The sequence below is a fragment of the Pempheris klunzingeri genome, chromosome 12 (assembly GCF_042242105.1).
Source record: "Pempheris klunzingeri isolate RE-2024b chromosome 12, fPemKlu1.hap1, whole genome shotgun sequence".
NCBI lineage: Eukaryota > Metazoa > Chordata > Actinopteri > Acropomatiformes > Pempheridae > Pempheris > Pempheris klunzingeri.
Window position 1 is genome coordinate 18,224,192 of NC_092023.1, and position 18,066 is coordinate 18,242,257.

An 18,066-nucleotide genomic window follows, 5' to 3' on the forward strand; every position below is an offset into this window, starting at 1 on the left:
AGCTGGACATCTGGGGACTATTTTCAGCTGCGGGTCTGGCGGACTGACAAAACAAACCACAGCGCTCATTGCTCTGAAGAAATATATCATCCAGTACAACAGTGCAGCATTATGTTTTTTACTGAATACTTTTCGGACAACAAATGAGCTCTATGGTGCAGGAAAATAAACTTAACCAGACTCACAGGATCAGTTCTCTTGGTTTTGTTGGCTAGTCGAAAAAATATAGTATATATCACCACATTACTTAAATGTCACTTGATCCACAGGCTTAATAAAACGCTTCCTTCAGTTTACAATATTTATGCCATATTCATGTCACTGTTCCCAGAACAACACATGCTCTCATTCATAATTCTGCCTACACTCACTTGTTTGTAAAAAACCTCATTGCGCCCCCATGTCCCATAGGGGATAAAGAGGAACGCCAAAGTGCCCACTTGTTTCCACCTGCAGTCACTGTAGCGAGAAACTGTCTTCTTTGAGTTTAAAGTGACTGCATGCTAATTAAAGGGACACTTCTGCAATTTTACATGTTAAGTTTAGTTTATTCGTGGTAGAGAGCACTAGTCTGCCCCTGAAAACTACCATGTAATATCGTCTGCGGCTCTGAAGGGAGCTTCATAAAGTCTGACAAAAAGATTATCTCAGCTTGGATTTGGAGATTACAGATTTATAGCATAAATCCTGTGTTACAATCTCGGGCATGGAGTTTGAATGATGCGGCCATTTACCACGTAGAGGTGTAACGGAAGATGCTTTTAAGTTGCATTACGGGAGACGCGTTTTTGAAACTTGACCCATACTGAGAAATAAAAGTCAAGATAACAAGATAACATCTGCAAGTGCTGTAATGAATTGCAGGAATAGTCCTTTAATGCTGAACTGAGGGCAACTGGATTCATTTAGCTGACATCATGGCATTTCTTCCATATATGGTGCGGCATCAGGTTACATCAAATAATTGAGTGGTTTCCAAGAATCTCATCATCAGTCCGATGAGCTAGTTCATGATCCTCTTAAGACAGAATGACTGTCGGTAATGGTTCAGTAATGACTAAATGACTAATTATCTCTCACAAACACAATCATAGTAAATCTGCCATGTCACTGCAGCAGGGCTCAAGAGGGCTTATGAAACCCCACGATTCACTCAGTATTTTCATCAAAGGCTTGTGCAATTATGTGTACTGTCTAATAGCCGACCTTCTGGCGTGTGTATCATCTAACCGCTCCACGATGTCACACATTTCACAGCTGTGTTCTGCAAATGTTTGCAAAAAGTGACAGCCATAACCTCACCAGAGAGAGAGAGAGAGAGAGAGAGAGAGAGAGAGAGAGAGCTGTGGGTGAGATTAGAAAGTGGGAAGGAAAATGTTGCCCCATTAGGGGCATAGTTGTGTGTCTAATAATATCCCCTCATTCCCGTGAATCAGAATCAGTCAGAAATACTGGTTTTGGATGCCGGGTGTCATGAATAAATGATTTCCTCCTCATTTTAGTGCACACAGAGGAGAAAGAGGAGGAGGAGGAGGAGGGAGGGGTGTTGAAGAAAAGGAGGCTGATTGACAGCGATGTGTGATGCTCTGTGAGAGAGCATGCAGATGCACACCACCCAGCAGACTGTAAGCTCCTCTCTCTGAGATCTGGGACAGCTGTGCCTGATCTGAACGATGCCGCCGTCACTTTGACACCACAGGTAGGTTTTAGTCTGCAACATTAGACACACAGGTAGCACACACGGCTGCACTGGTGGCAACTAATCTGCAAAGTGGCATTTTGCTTAAATCATTACAAAGCAAAAGAGAGAAGCCCTACCAGGCGTACGAGTATCCCACAGGGAGCTTCTACACGTGGACTCAACTTATTAACTCGACTAAACCAATTAAAAAAACAGAACATTAAATAAACAGCCAAATAGAAGAACAGACTGGAGTGATGCTGATCTAGTAAGTGTACAATGAGCAGCTTTTATTCTGTCCTGATTAGGACGTCATTAAGGTTTAATGATTTTTAATGAATGGTTTGATTAAGTGAGAGTGCTGAGTAGTGAGCACACACTAATCTGCACTGTAATACTGATCTAATTCTAGTTTCTTTAGTTCTTGTCTTCTTTTAATGTACTGCTCTCGCTGCTCTTGTTTGTACTCTTGCACTTTTCATTCTAATTTGTTTCACTGTATTTTTTATTCTGCAGAGCCCTTCAGCTGGCCTCAGTGTATGAAATGGATGAATGGGTGGAACTTCCAGTTTTCTGCCAGTCCAAGTGGTGACACTGCCAATGCAGACATGGCTGCAAGCAACGGACACACTGACAATTCAAATGTCAGACAAAATCATTAATGTGAAATAACAAAACATAATGTGTATATCCCTTAATAACATCCGGTTTCTAATTCATTCAGAGAAACATATTTGGAGCAAGATAAAATGAAGTGTTTGCCAAAGCCGGACATCAAGAAAACAAGACTCAAATTTGTAACGTCAACACATTCTCATGTTCGGTCTGCGGCGCGAGAAGATGAGTTTTGGAAAGAGGTGAGAGTCAAGATGAAAAGGATTTTATAAATACAATTAACTCGAGCAGTTTTCTCAGAGCAGCGCTCGTCACAGGGTAAACGGATGATTGCACTTTCACGACGAAATATTAATAGAGTGAAAATAAGTCAGTGGTTCGGGGAATTGTGCTCTCGTCGTCACTTAGGAAAGATTACACACACGCTTAAGGGCAGAGACGATTGAAGACGTGTGGGGTTTGTTTCTATCAGACGTATGAATGAATCAGACACTGAGATCTTTTTATAATGCCGTGTTTTGTTGTCATGATGCTTTACTCTTTACCTGCTCAGCTCTGGGAGAAACTTTGTCTTCACAAATATTGATCTCTAAGAGAACAAAGGAATTCTTGAGTAGCGTCCCCCCTTTGACACAAACGTTATTTCACACCATCTAACCCTTGCTTATACCAATACATGAACATTTTCCCCTCCAAATATGAGGCAGTTTTACAGCATAGTTCTCTCCACGTTATGTAAACACCTCACGTTGTAAATTGGCAGGAAATAAGGTGAAATAAAACATTAAAAAGTGGTGAGAGCAGTTAAATTACAAGCCGAGGAAGCCTCATAATATAACGCACGGTTGCAGGTTGTATTGGCTTACGTCATTATAACAGAGGCTGATGGGGTCGATTTGGTCATCTGGTTGGATGGGTTCGTTTGAGAGAACAGGGCTCACACATACACACAGAACTAAAGGAGGCAGAAGATAATAATTTAAACATTTTACATCGCTGAGCGACAACATCCCCGCAGCACTCATCAAAATTTAGACAAATTCAATAACTTCAAGCTCTAAAGAGGCACCAGAGCTGAAATGAGAAGTGAGCATTTTCTTCCTCTTCTTCTTCTGTGTGTTATTTCCACGCTTCTCTCTCGCTTCACAATGAAGGGCTTTGAGCCAAATCAGCGAGAGAGGCTGATAGGGTGAAAAACGCCGTGCTTATCTACGTAGGAGAGTGGAACAGATGCGGATATGACTTTGTTATCATGCAGCTCACTGAAAGAGAGGAGGCGAGCGGATAACAGGAGGAAGAGGAGGGGGAGGGAGAGGAGAGGGTTGCCTTCAGAGGAAGAGGAATGCGTGCTCCAGTGTCAGGTTAATTGCAGGAATAGATTTCTTGGCAGGTAGGATAGGCCTAAATAAAACTAACGGCTTGTATTATCCTTCATTAGTGAAATATTCAGCACCATCTCTCATTATTTACAAAAATACACAGCGAGGCAATCTAACTGTGGTGACTCGGCATCAATCACATGGCTACACTTCAATTAACAAACAAATCACTGCAGGAACTAAAGGGGCATGCTCAGGGAAGGCTCCTAAAAAATCCTTACTTTTACTTCAGGTCAACATTTTAAAAGCTTTAGTTTGGTCCTATTGATTAACACGAAGCCACTGATCAATTTGAGGCTAAACCGCTCCACAGGCTTCCCTGTTCATCATTCCAGCGGTGTCCGGCCAACTGTACCAGGAAAACAATCACCAAGAGAGATCAAAGTGATTTCATATTCCTTTGAGGTTGGAGAAACGGACTTCTGTAACAGCGGGAGCGAGAGTGTGTTTGCTGACTGCGTCTCTGCTGCCGACCGAGCGGCACCGGCGGCAAACACAAAAGATTCAGACTGGACGTGGCCACGACAGCACCTGCGAGGTTACCGTGCAAATCAACCCCCGAAAATAAACAACAAGGAAGTCGTTAATCTCTCTTAAGTGTTCTTTATTACCTGCGAGGTCTGGGTTCATAAAACTAGCGAGTGTGTTTCACAGTCACTCGGACTGCTTCGTCAAGTTCCAAAAATTTGTGTTGCAAACACACTAATTTAAATCTGTGCTGATATCACAAGTGTTAACATACGTACAGTATGACGCTTAGCAAGAACAGTAAGGCCACATCACTATTTGCACAATGACAGTTACAGTACAAACTGTGTGTGTGTGTGTGTGTGTGTTTGTGAGAAAGCTCGTCATAAATCTACAAATAGTGAAGAGGATGAAAAGCTTAAGACAATAATTTACAAAATATAGCAATGTAAAGCAATCGTGTTTAAAATTCCATCGAATGTCCCTTTTAAACCAAAGTTTAAGTATCAGAGTACCAAATATTATAATGAAACAAAGCACTGAAGTCTACAGCAATGATTGTGTACAAGATGACCATCACATGCTGGTATTGCACATGGTTCATGTCCATCCCTGCCAGTTATCACATCGCTAAAACATCTTTTTTCAGTTTGTCTTTTTCCACTTGACAGTTCATAATACAAATACTGACAGTATGATACAGCTAAATGTGACTAACAGATTGTGAAGCCGTGAAGCTGGTTTATTATTGTTAATATTAATAACCTGAAATGGAACCTCAAAGTTTTTAAGAACACATTTCAAAAATCTAACTGTTTTGATCATTTAATAATGATGATAAAACTCTGTAACGACTCCGTTGGAGATTTGAGGGCACCACAGAAAGTGAACTGGCGCCTTGTGTTGAGTGCGTTTTACCCACAGCGCCACCCGTTGAGTGTGGTGTGAACCAGAGTTAGTGGCCCCAGGGACACCCGCAGGGGTCTGCGCAGGCCCTCTTCCTCTCCCAGAGGATGTGCAGCTCCTCGGCTGTGTGCTGGGGGGACGACAGCATGTCCAGGTAGCACTCTTTCTCACACAGCCAGCCGGGGTCCTGGTGGGGGTAAAGGGGCAGGACAGTGGCTGTGTTAACACGCTCACTCTGATTTGGTTATTAGCCGTGTAGTGCTTCAGCTCTTCATCAGGTTTCATTGTTAACATGCACCTTTGCTGCTGCTCCCCTTACGCTTCACATTCAGTCAGTTCCTACAGAGACGATGATAATGACTGAATCTCAATGTTTCACGTTTCAGCCAGAAGCTGAAGATTTAGGAGAGCGTTGTTTATCATTTCAAATCATTATATTGTATGTTTTATGGTGTATGTCAGCGTTTTGTTGAATTTTGAACGAGGCTCTGAGGGCCAAAACATTGTTAATAAAGTTAGTACAAATGATCAACAGTCATGAAAAAGTCCATAAAAGCTGAAAAACACAATGTTAGATTGATAACTCAAAGTAAACAGAGCTCATCTTCATCACTCAACATGAGCCTCAGCAGCCTGTTCAAGATGTGAGATGGAACAAACTAAAACCGGACTGCTTGAATAACTAATAGTATAATATTGGAATTTTTAGTAACAGTTTGTCTTTAAATGTATTAATGTTTGCATGTCATCTTCTATGATTGTTTTGTCCATATTTTTCACCTCATGTGCTTCCTGAAAAAAATAGCTTGAATACATTAATACATTTTCTACACTTGCTTCTAATATTTTCATTATCTCTTCTTGATAAATGTTGGTAGACAGTGAAAACACCAGGGACAGAGTCTGATAAGTTGTATTTTTATAAAAGTATTAGTATGTTTTTTTTCACCTGATATTTCTGTGGTCCAACAGCTGCCATCCATATGCCCATGCTCACATCTTCTCCCTGGAAAAGACATCCAGACATTATATTCAGAGCCGTCTGCCTCCACACCCCCGCCCCTCCGCTTCTCTCGGCTCCCCTACCTGGTAGGCCTTCAGTTTATCTGCATTGCTGGCGAGCCACTGGACCAGGTCACGGGAGACCACGTAGCCTGAGCCGCAGGCAAACGCCGGGTAGGCTGGACTAGCATACTCCAGCTCCTGCCACTTCCCGATGCGATCCACTGCCCAGCTCTGCCTGAAACTGGGTCAGGACAGTACACATCATCATCACATCCTGCCTCCCTTTCACCTGACCAATCATCATTCTGACAGGACTTTCCGGTTTCTTTCGCCTGACGGTGCATTGAAGTTTCAAACACAAGTGGATTGAAATTATGAGCAAGATTCATGTTGTCAACAGGATCGGAGACCAAATTGTACTTACTTCCCCCACCAGAAATTGCTGCGCTTGAGACCCTTGTGGTCAATCTTCATTAATACTGAGTCCACGTCGATGTAACAATCATCATCCGTCTTCAGCAGCAGATTAAAGTCAGCGTTTCCCACAGACCTGCCAGGGAAGGAATTTGCATTCATTAAAGCCCACCTTCTGATTTCTGGCAATATCCCAGAGTGGATTTACACTCAAATACCACCAGTGAAGGGCAGGATGTCTTGCAACTAAACAATATACTTGCCAAAGCTCAGAACAACTTTGTATATTTTGCTACCTGATGACTCACAACTGTACTTTTTCCCTGACAGAGAGATTGCAATCGTGATTCTAACGGAGAGACATTTTGAGGCAACGGCACACTTTCATCTCAGGTTGCTGATTTCCTCGGAGGGCCCAGGCAATTTGGAGACAGAGAATCGAGTCATTAGCACTTGGCATACCATTTATAGAACTGAAGCAGTTTAGAAGGCACGCTCCTGTAGGTGTCGACCACGTCCACGAACACCATGTCGCCGTGCCTCAGGCTCTCCTGCAGCAAGGCGGCGTCCTCCTGCCTCAGCCTGGAGGCATGGTGCTCCATCCTGGCCGGACGGCCCCGCAGCAGCCCCAACAGGCCGTCGCCATCTGACACACAGGTGGTAGGGTGGACGCAGGGAGGCATGTGATCGGGGTAATGAGGGGGAGGGGGGGGCAGGAAAACAAACATGATAAATAGGAGAATATGGTTAGATTTAACTGTGATAATTTAAATCACTGGCTGGCAAAACAATCTGAAGTTGTAAGAATGGATCATGAGTGGGTGAATTTAATTTTTGTTTTCCACAAAATGGCCACAAATCCATTCTCAGATAGACTCAAACACTAACACATGCAGAAGGTGCAATCAATAATGTAACACAACAGGGTAGAGAGGGGGGAAAAAATATGTTATTTTCATTTGGCACGTATGCAAGAGCCCTGAGGCGGAAAAGGAACTAATCTCATAACATGCCAGTGTTTTTTTATTTTATATTTTTACATGGGGACTCCTTTTTAGAGTGGGCTCATGGAAAGATTGTGATCGAACTGTTTTTATAAAAAGCTCAGAATTAATTCTGCCGCTGGACCAACCATAGATAGTAAATGTGAACCCTCCAGCCAAACCGGGAAATCCAAGCGCACTCCTATGAGGCAATATGCCCTCTGCGATCTGCAATTCAAGGAAATAGCAAAGTTTGTAACCTCTTGAAATTTTGCCCTCACCTTAAAACTTGAGAGAGAATATTATTTTTGGTGACACATCAGTACATACAGAGGAGATCTTGAGGACGCCTCCTCCATCGCTGAGCTGCACAGAGGAGGAGTTGACTATGGTCAGTCCAGCAGAGTCCAAGTTCTCCCAAACCAGTGTCCCCTCAAAACCCTGGATTAAAAAAAGACAGACACTTCAGTGTTTGCACAAGTAGCAAGGTGTTGTTTTGTCCAACAATATTGAAACTGAGCCACATTATACTGTATGGAGGGCCGTCACTAATACTGAGGACTTCATGTCCTTGGTATTATTTACTTTTTACAGTTCAGTCAATCAATCAGTCTTTATTCATATAGCACCAATTCATAACAGGTGTTATCTCAAGATGCTTTCCACACTCTTTAATTAAGAGAGACCCAACAATTCAAGAATTCAAAATTAAAGATTCAAGTTGGAGTTGTATTTGTCAGTCACAGTTCATAAACACAACATTCAAAGCCGGGCTCTCCTCCTCAGCTCAACGACACCAGAAACGCACAGCGTGACCGCTCCTGGCCGCCGTTATGAGGAGTCCCCATAGGAGGACAGGCATGAGTGAGGGTTCGGGTGATAAGAGCGAGACGTGAGTAAGAGCATCCAACCCACACTGATTATGTCCCCTCTAAACGCTGAACCGTTACCCAACCGAAATATCAATTCAACATATTAACATACACACTGGTTTATATTCTTAACCATCACTGCCACCTTTTCATGTCCCAGAAGTCTTTTGTACCAACATAAAGAAAATTAAGTTAAAGTGTGCTGAGTCACTTTGATAGCACCGGCTAACTGGACATGGGACAAAATCAACTGTGGTTTTATGGAAGTTATTCATTCACTGATTTTATGATTTTATTAGTCCGCCCACCTAGTGAGTGTAAAGTTAAAAGTTGAAACGCACAGGCTCACAAACAGACTGGGGGCCTTGATCAAGCAATGGAAATGTAATAAAAATAGACTAGAAGCAGTAAATAAAACGGGGACCTCTATGAGGTGCACGAGTGATGGACGTCGTAAATGCTTCCAACCCCAGATTCATTTTGAAACGAGCTTTGTCTGCTTGACGTTTCGCCTCACTATACTTACACTTTTCTGTGCTGTGTCTGCCATTTTGGTAGCTTCCTCTTGGATGTATTCTTATGATTTGGCACCTGCTCGCTATTGGCGGGGGACTACACTCCCACTGCCCAAGGTTTGCTGCCCAGAAACGTCCCAAACACAGCAAAATAAGAAAATACAGGCAGAGGGCCAGAGGATCTCTGCAGATACAGATAATTCTAGTCCGTCAGAAGTGATGACTGATAAGGATTATGTTTGTATGAATCTGCACATTGTTTTTTAGGAAAGTTCTACTCCTTCTACCTTCAACTTAATACCCACTGAAAATCTTCTTTTTGCTGTGGTTTAACTTGTCATTTCGCAGCAGTGATGTAGACATGTCCTTGGCACTGTCACAGTGCTGTTGGATGTGGAAGTTTGTGGAACAAGCTCGAAACTTTCAACCAGAGAGGGCAGCAAAACACTGCTTTTAACCTGGTGAAGGCTTTGAAATCACATTTAATGTTTTATTTTCTAATAGAAAACAATGTTTTACACTTCCTGGGAAAAACAACTATTATATATATTTCGCTGTAATGCTTACATGTAATTTAAAAGCTAACTATGAAAAACACTTGTTTTGCAGGGGGACTCATGACCTCAATATTTCTGACGTCTCGGCGATGGCCCTGAGTTTATGTGAAGAACTGACCTTTGGCAAGATGAACTGCTCCACTGGTTTGTACCACACCCCGTTCACCAGGGTCCCCGTGCTGATGGCACTGAAGCGAGCTGTGACCACAGCCTCCTGCAAAAACCACGAGTTTTATCCATCAGTGATTCATTTACACTCTTTAGTTTACCTTCACCCACACACAACAGCAGACTACAAACAGTGTTTGTGTAGAACAGTTAACGGTAGCAGCACTGAGTCCTCCAGCTGCCCCCAGGGCAGGGTATCACTGAAAAGCAGCATACAAGACCCACTATGCTCAGAGGTCGGGGCTCTGTTACCTCCTGGTCCAGCTGGAGGAGCTTCACTGTCACGTTGCTGTGGAGCTCCGCCCGGATCCCGCTGGGAAACACCCCCAGCCTGGTGATCACCACCGGGTGGAGCACCTTGAAATCCAGGGCGATGGCCGACACGTCAGAGAGGGTGAGCGCCGAGGGGTCAGACACCGTCACCATCTCTATCTCCGCATCCTGGCCTGCCACTGACACAGAGGGACGGCAGATATTACTGCGCAAGCACGTGAAATTTATTAGGATCCCAACGTGCTGACTGGCTGTTTTTAGTGATGAAGACCGGGTGATTTGGGGAGACGGAGAGCTCTTAGAAAAGGCAGCAGACTCTGGTAAAGCTACACCATCAGCACTTTGAGGAGCTGGTTCTTAGGACTGCTGTCTTCAAAGCAAACTTGTGCTCGTGAGTGTGGTTTCTTAATTACAAAAGAGCAGTTTATTACCCAGGAGATCAATGAAAAGATCAAGGCCATTAAAGGGAAGCAGGCTTTTTACTTTATATGCGTTCTACACAAGTTCTGCTGCTCACTTCAAATAAAGACAATTAGAAGCGAAGAATCACAGACAAGGAGAAAGCAGCACTTTATCAGGCTTGATGTTTCTCACATTGACCGAGTGGAGTTCAGCTGCAGGATTTTACCAGAGTGTGAGGATATATTTAATATTCTTGTGCTCACTAAATGCAAATGATGAATTTGCGCTCATGTGTCAGAACTACTAACAGCAGCGCTCCTCCTGACACTGGAGAGCATCTGATTTATACTTTATTCTGGCGAAAAAGAAATAAAACTCTTACTTTTTTTCCAGTATTCGGCATCAACTGAAGATTTATAACATTTTACACTGTTTTCAGTTCAACTGTCAATAATGCAATTTACAACTAGGGCTGCATCTGACAATTATTTACATTTTTGTTAATCTGCTGGGTAGTTTCTTGATCAGTGGATGAACATTAGCTCTATAAAATGTCCATCGCATTTTCCCAGGTCGCACAATGACTTCTTCAACCTGTTTGGTTTTTCAGCTCAAAAATCCTTGATATTTTAATAGAATTTAATAAGATGCTATTCACATTTAACAAGCTGGAACCAGAGAATCTTTGGCATTTTTGCTAAAACAATGACGTAAACAATCAATTAATACTGAAAATTCTATGTTGATCGATAAATCAATAAATCTTTTCGGCTCTGGTCACAACAAACTGAAATCTCAAACATTGTAAAAATGGCTTTATAATCAGCCCTTAAGTCTCAAAATCTTTCAATTCCAATAGGATTTTGACTTTTTCTCACCAAGACACAAACACCTCGTGTTGCCAACAGAATCACTAAATCGAAGCCTAGAAACGAATTAGCATTCACCTTATTGTAGTCCCGTAGAAAAATCCCTGTGATGATGATGATGAATGCAGCACACACAAACAAATTTCAGCAACGATTAATTGTCCGCTTAACGTGTGCTTTGACCTGAATCCTGAGTCAGGTAACCAACTGCGTTTAAAAGCAGCTGTTGTCTCTCTCCCTCTCTCCCAATTACACCGGGCATCTCCCGCCAAAGCCGCCTGCCTGCCTGCCTGCCTGCGATTCTGAAGCAAATCACGTCAACACGTACAACCATTAACACGGTGGCGAGCAGAGAATGGGCTGAAAAATAAAGCATCACCATGACCCTAAAGGCCGGCGCCTGAAAAAAGCCTATCCTGACGAGCAGTAATTATGCTTTCATGAAGGCAGCAAACACTGAACCAAGCGGGGAAAGTAGTGAAACGGCTGCAGTGGACAGGCTGTGTGAAGGTGAGAGACACAACAATTACTGTGGACATTCAAGCTGACAGTGAACCTGCTCAATTATTTCCTACATAGCGTCCGAGTGCTTCGTATAGCTTTACTTTTCAAGAAGCTCTAGTTAGGGCTGCAGCAGCTGAGTTGACTGTGAGAGATTTCTGCTTTGGCCTTGGGTGTGGGGAGGAAAAGAACAAAGTCCTTGAGGTGTGGGTGAACATGAATAAAAGGTGTTTTACTTCCTTTCTGAACATACATTCTTTTCATTCTTTCATCTCCTCTGCTGTTCTTCTGCCTCAGCTCCACTATTCACAATCATGAAAGCAACAGATTGGACACAGAGCATCTTACCATATTACAGCTGCAGACGCCCATTCATTAGTGCATGTGTGTGTGTGTGTGTGTGTGTTTTGTTTTTTTACCTGGCTCGGTGAAGTTCAGGAGGGTGCAGGAGTACGGATCCTCCCTGTCCTCCTCTGGAATGGGACACCCATGTCTGCCCACTATAAACTTCACCCCCACTCTGAAAAATAAGCACAAAACACTCTTGCATCTGTCTTTTTTTTGTGCAATATTAGGCTGCAAGATTTCTAAAGCTTGTCCATCTATCCACCCTCCGTTGCCATGGTTACTGAGGGTTGCTTAAAGGCCATCACACCTTATCTGTGCTCAGATCGCTGAATGAGAAGGAAATGGGCAAAAAAAAGGAAGAATGAAAGAGAGAACAATATTGGCCGCTGGTCAGGTGGAGATAAAAGGGTTGATGGGGCAGTCAGTTAGTTGCTGCCTGCTGCAGGCTTTATTTCCACTGTGCGAATGTGGCCTTGGAACAAAAGAAAAACAAAGAAACAAAGAAAAGAGAGAAGACAGAGTGGTGAAGTTGCAGCTCCACCCTACAGACCTGTGCTGGAAGTGGGGCTGATCTCGGAGGTAGCCCAGCCAGGTCTCCCTTATCGCTTGTCGCAGTTCATAATGGTGTCTCGCTGACAGCACTCCCACCAAAACTTCATAGAAAGGTAACGCGTCATCTGAAACAGCCAGCCAAGACACCTCACTGAAAAACAGCATGTCACTCCCTGCCCAGAGGTGAGGTGCTTCATGTGAGGAGGGGAGGGAAGCATGACCGCCAACAGTTGGTGACAACGGTAAGGCAGCAAGCACAGATAGAAAAAATTAAAATCACTTTGAGACATGCTTCACATCCCTGATCCTGACAGCAGCCTCCTCTGATATTTACTCTGCACTCACCATGATTCACACTCTCACACTCCATACATTAAATGTGGTTGAACTACACTCCCCTGTAAAAAAAAAACTAAACTACAGCCCTGCTAATAGGTGATAATGCACCTGAGAGCAGCACACAGCCCAGTAGTTGCACTGCAACAAGGCAGAGATGCTCAGCCTGTTTCAGTCTGCTTGCACACATTAGACTGTCCCAGCTACGCCCAGCACTCCTGAGCAGCTCACATCCACATTATTTCCCTCTAAAACACACACACACACACACACACACACCTAAATATATGGACACACGCTGCAGCGCGGACACACAGTCAAACACATAAACTACTGGTTCCCACACAAACTTACAACCATAACACACACACACACACACACACACACACACACACACACACACACACGCCGGGGCGGTAAAAGCAAAGTTAGCCAGCCGCTCGGACGTAAAGAGAGAAAAAAGTTGCGAGGCTGTGAGGAGATGAAGCCCGGGGTTGTAGCTAAAAAGTACCCGAGAGTGTCTTGTTGTCCAGCGGGGTGGAGGAGCGTCGTTGTGCCAACCACAAGTGCACCAGGACGGCGACAGCACAGGGCAGCAGAATGAGCGCTAGCCTCCGCATGGACGGAGCCCTTCACTCAGCCGGAGCAGCCTTCAGCTTTAGCGGCGCGGAGCCTCTTCCTGAGCCGCACGGCACTGCACGGTGTGAGCCGCTCCGTGTGTGCGCCTCATTTCAGCTCCGCAGCTCTCCGCCGGGCTCTCACCACCTCTCATGTCTGCCTCCGCTGCTCGGAGAGACGGACCAATGGGAGACGAGGAGCCCTGCCGCGGTGCACTTTGGGATATAGTGTACAGCGCTCTCCAGCCAATCAGAACAGTACAATCAAATATTATCATATTATTATGAATTGGTAAAGTTATAATTGACCTCTAAATACAGTTGTTATCATTATTATTATTATCATTATTATTACAGTCGTAGTAGTTTTTTTGTTGAAGTTCAATTTAATTGCCATTCTAATCAAAAGTAATGAGATGCAATTTAGCAAAGATACTGATATAAGTTGTGAATGATAATAATAATGTTGGGGTTACATGAGGATTATTATCAGCAGTAGCAGCACTATTAAGTATACCACATGAACTACACTTATACTATGATATGCAGTTTGCTGGTTTTACCTATCTATCTACACTGTTGCCCATAAAGTTGGAATAATTGTTCAATACCCCCAATTTTGTTAAAGCCTGAATACACAGTTTGCAAAGGTTAATTGTGGTTTAAGTTTCACTGTGATATGTTTGGAAGAGTTCGATCAATAAAGTTGAGAAGATATACACATTATTTATCAAGAATAAATCACATTGTCACAATCATTTCATGAGAAGAGGTAAAAAAACATTTTATTCCAACTTGATGGGCAACAGTGTATCTATCTATCTATCCATCTATCTATCCATCTATCTATCCATCTATCTATCTATCTATAATTTTGTATAAACTAAAAGATACATGCGTGCACCATGGTGGATTAAGGCTACACATTCTGTATTTTTCATATCTCTGCAAAAATACAGCAGCACCATGCACGTTTCATTTCTACTCAAACCACGTAAACGTAAACAGGCTGGGATGGTAAGCACAATAAATACTTTATCCCATGTCCTCGGAAGTAAACTAAAACACTAAAACACTGATTACTGCTGCAAACAGTGTCGCTGAGGCGAATCGTCCCATGTTTATCACAAAAAAGATGTGTTTTTGGTTTGTTTAGCTTCAGTCCACAATGTGAATTTCCAATGAAGTAAGAAAAGCCATCTAAGCAAAGCAGAAAATTAACATATGAATCATTTCATCCCTCTAACACCCAGGTGACATGTTGCGGCTTTAAGATTAGACCATAACTTTATTAAACCCGTTACTCTGCGCTGCACATAAATCATTCAAATGGAATCTATTGTGCTTGGAGAGGGATGTTTGAGGAGGATTTCTTCTCGCTCGGAGAGCACCAGTGTTTCTCCTTGAGAGGACGAGTGGGCCACACCACCAAGAGCATGCCACGCTTGTAAACATTTCATTTGTATTGATTTTAATGGAGTTCCAGTGTTGCGTAAATGTTATTTTAAACACTTCACCACCCCTACTAGAGAAAAATAATAATGTAATAGGAAACACTGGCATGCGACGCTATCTATCATAACACTAATCATAACCACTATAAGCTATCATAACACTATCGCAGTGTTGTGAGGAGAAATGAAGCTGCAAAACAACATGCTGTGACTGTAGATACATAATCATATCAGAAATTGTTACTGTTTCTCCTGTATTTTGTGTACATTTTGGGGGCTCACTGCAGAATTTGGGTGATTGTTGCATAGATTCTGGGTATTACATAACCTACCGCCCTAAGGACCATTACTTTCCTATGCAGTATATCATTCTTTTTGGAGTCGTATTCATAAATATACTCATTACAATGATTTAGTTCTCTCCCTGCAACACATTATTCATTTGAACGGAAAAAGGCTATTCATAGCATGTTCAGGGTCTCTAAAAACAACCTAACATCCCGCTCTACTGTGGATATCCAACCTTCATTTATTCAGGTTTGCGGTTTATGCTCTAAACTCTGATTTTACTTTTTTTTATTTATATGTTCAAACCTATTTGAACTCTATTTATACTCCTCCAACCCATATGTGCGCATTTCCCCCTCTTTCTCTTTTGCTTTGCAGCATTCAAAACACTCAGCACTCACTGCACTTTTCTCTGGATTTATATAGATTTCTTTTCATCCACTTAGGTCCCAGCTGAGAACCATGTGCATACCACATAATATTGAGACCTACTTCTTGAATTTTCAACTTTAGTTTTTAGTACATGATACTTAAATTCTTCTCTGTGGTACCTACATTTTTCTCCAATCAAGATTTTTGTCTTACACAAGCAATACATTTGTGATTATTGTCTATAACCTCAGCTAGTCATAAATTACCAACAATTAGATATAGAAAAATAAACCACCTTACGTGTTAATTAAACACTAAAAAAATCAGCTAATCTGCTTGATTAGGTCGGTGTCGATGTGGTTAGATCAAATTTTATCAAACAAAAACCATATTCTGACTAGAATGTTACCAAATCCTGATTGGTGCACAGACGTTTGTGACATCACATTTCTCATACTGGGCCCGCCCACTTCAAACCAGTGAGACGAGCTCAGAAAAACTAAAACAGAAAAACAGGAAAAAAAACTGGCCAAACGTGAGGTTGAAATGCTGAGGCCATGTGGGACTGCGTCTTTCATAGCGAGACTTTGATTGAGAAAAAAAGGTTTTCAGCCTTTAACTTGAAATAAATGTCGATGATAATAATTCACAACACAGCTGTACCAAGGCTTAAAAACATATCCCCCTCTGACTCTCGCTTCTCTTTAATTGCATCCTGCTCCTTTGGGATTGGTTCAGAGAAATCAATAAATGATACCTGGCTTGTCATTCATCAGTAGTGCTCATACTATTTTGTACAATCTGTTCAGTTATTGCCTGATTTTAGTACTTGAATGTGAAGCAAATCACCAGGTCGATCTCCTTGTATGCCCATGACTCTGCTATGATCACCAGACCTTCAACAGTGCAGTGAAATAGTGTCTGAGAATATAACTTAACTTGGTACAAAGCAGTAATTCCACTGTATTCCCAGGTGAGGCTGTAAATCCATGCATTGACGCATGAAAGAGCTACAACACAAAATGTGAATGTTGATGTCAGCGGCTGATATTCTGAATTTTTATTCATTCTTCATGCGACCTGCAGTGTCGGATGATTTATTGCAGTTTTTCCATCTACGGTGTAAAATCCAAACTGTCTGAGGCCGAATTAAATCATAATCCTTTAAAAAAAAAAAAATGTCACAGCACATTAACAGTGCGTGTAGATGGCCTGTGGTTCAGCTCAGCCACAGGAGGTCTCCACCACACACCAGAATATCATGTTCCTCTGCAAGACCCACAACGATTTGCAGTGGCCTTTTATGTTATCAGTGTGATCAGACAGGCTGCAGCTCAAAACGTCAGAGACACATGAGGCAGAGATATTGAAGACACAGCACATTTGGGTTGCCGTTTTCCTTTAATTCATTTGATCCATCAAAGGATTTACAAAGCCTGCTATTTAAATGCTATATTTTTTTTTTACCAAAACGATAATACCATTCATGAATACAGCTGCACATTGTTGACATATCTGGACTCCAATTATGTGCAGAGTAGCACCCAGTAAGTCAGTGAAGAGGCAATATTTCATATCATAATAGTTCTCTCTGTTATAGATAGAAATAAATCCATGCAATATTCATCTCTAGCCGTTATATTTCTTGTTTCAGATTTGGCACCGTCCTTAAAATGAGGTCAGTGAGAGCGCCCTGAGGTCAGTCTCAGGTGTTTTAGGTAGACCATATAGACCATAATTATCCTTAAAACAGTTTGAGCCCAATAGTTTGTGTTTATGACAGTCCCGTATCAGTTTCCTAATGCCATGGCTGTTCAAGTACCAAGAGGAAATTTCTTTTAATTTTACAGAAACATTGATGCAAAAAGCCTGAACCACCGAAGGGATCATATTGTGTAAACCGACCCTTTCCATTATTTTTAAAAAATACTCAGATAGTATCAATAATTGCATGATTTATAAATGTTTGTTTTTCCTAAGTATCATACAAGCTTAGTAGCACTACACGTCATGTAGCTGTCAGTGCTGTGCAACAAATATTCAATAATACTACTGATAATAACAATATTAATAACGATCGTAACAATTCATCGTAAAAATTAGCAAATGCTATTCAACTACCATGTAAAGGAAATGTTTCGACAGTGTGCTTTTTCTTCCAAAACAAACAAAACGGAAAAAGGCTGTGGGACCACAGTGTGAAGATCACACTGCTCGCACAGATATTGGCACTGTAACATACTGTACACTCTAAAAGACTGACAGTCCCTCGGAAACAGGAGGCTGTCAAAAAGGAGCAGAGAAACATGCAGGCCTCCAGTTTGGCATTAATGTCAAAGGCCTTGCCATTCACTCTAGGACAGGCAAAAAGAATCAGGCTCAGGAAACATGCCCAGAAAACAAATGAGACTGTTAAGGAAATGAGGGGGAAAGATCTCCTGCAACTTGTAAAAATATTCCAGTTGACGGCTGCAGGATTAACTGATTGTGT

The 18,066-nt window shown here is 42.3% G+C and overlaps 1 protein-coding gene across 1 annotated transcript; it reads right to left on the reverse strand.

The window, feature by feature from the left end:
- Window positions 1-5,002: 5,002 nt before the first annotated feature.
- Window positions 5,003-13,588, reverse strand: b3galnt2 (beta-1,3-N-acetylgalactosaminyltransferase 2). The gene is made up of 12 exons (XM_070841388.1): window positions 13,356-13,588; window positions 12,507-12,633; window positions 12,028-12,128; window positions 9,816-10,015; window positions 9,514-9,609; window positions 7,782-7,892; window positions 7,601-7,679; window positions 6,931-7,114; window positions 6,479-6,604; window positions 6,136-6,295; window positions 5,999-6,055; window positions 5,003-5,236 (listed from the first exon to the last, which is right to left on the reverse strand). Exons 1-12 carry the CDS (start codon window positions 13,462-13,464, stop codon window positions 5,099-5,101), a joined length of 1,488 nt encoding a protein of 495 aa, XP_070697489.1. The 5' UTR covers window positions 13,465-13,588; the 3' UTR covers window positions 5,003-5,098.
- Window positions 13,589-18,066: the final 4,478 nt, after the last annotated feature.

Coding starts and splice junctions, on each gene's coding strand:
- b3galnt2 (XM_070841388.1), bottom strand. CDS start 13,464: ATGCGGAGGCTAGCGCTCATTCTGCTGCCCTGTGCTGTCGCCGTCCTG. Junction 9,610..9,815: donor TCCTCCAGCTGGACCAGGAG/GTAACAGAGCCC, acceptor TGGTTTTTGCAG/GAGGCTGTGGTCACAGCTCG. Junction 7,893..9,513: donor AGCAGTTCATCTTGCCAAAG/GTCAGTTCTTCA, acceptor TTTTTAATCCAG/GGTTTTGAGGGGACACTGGT.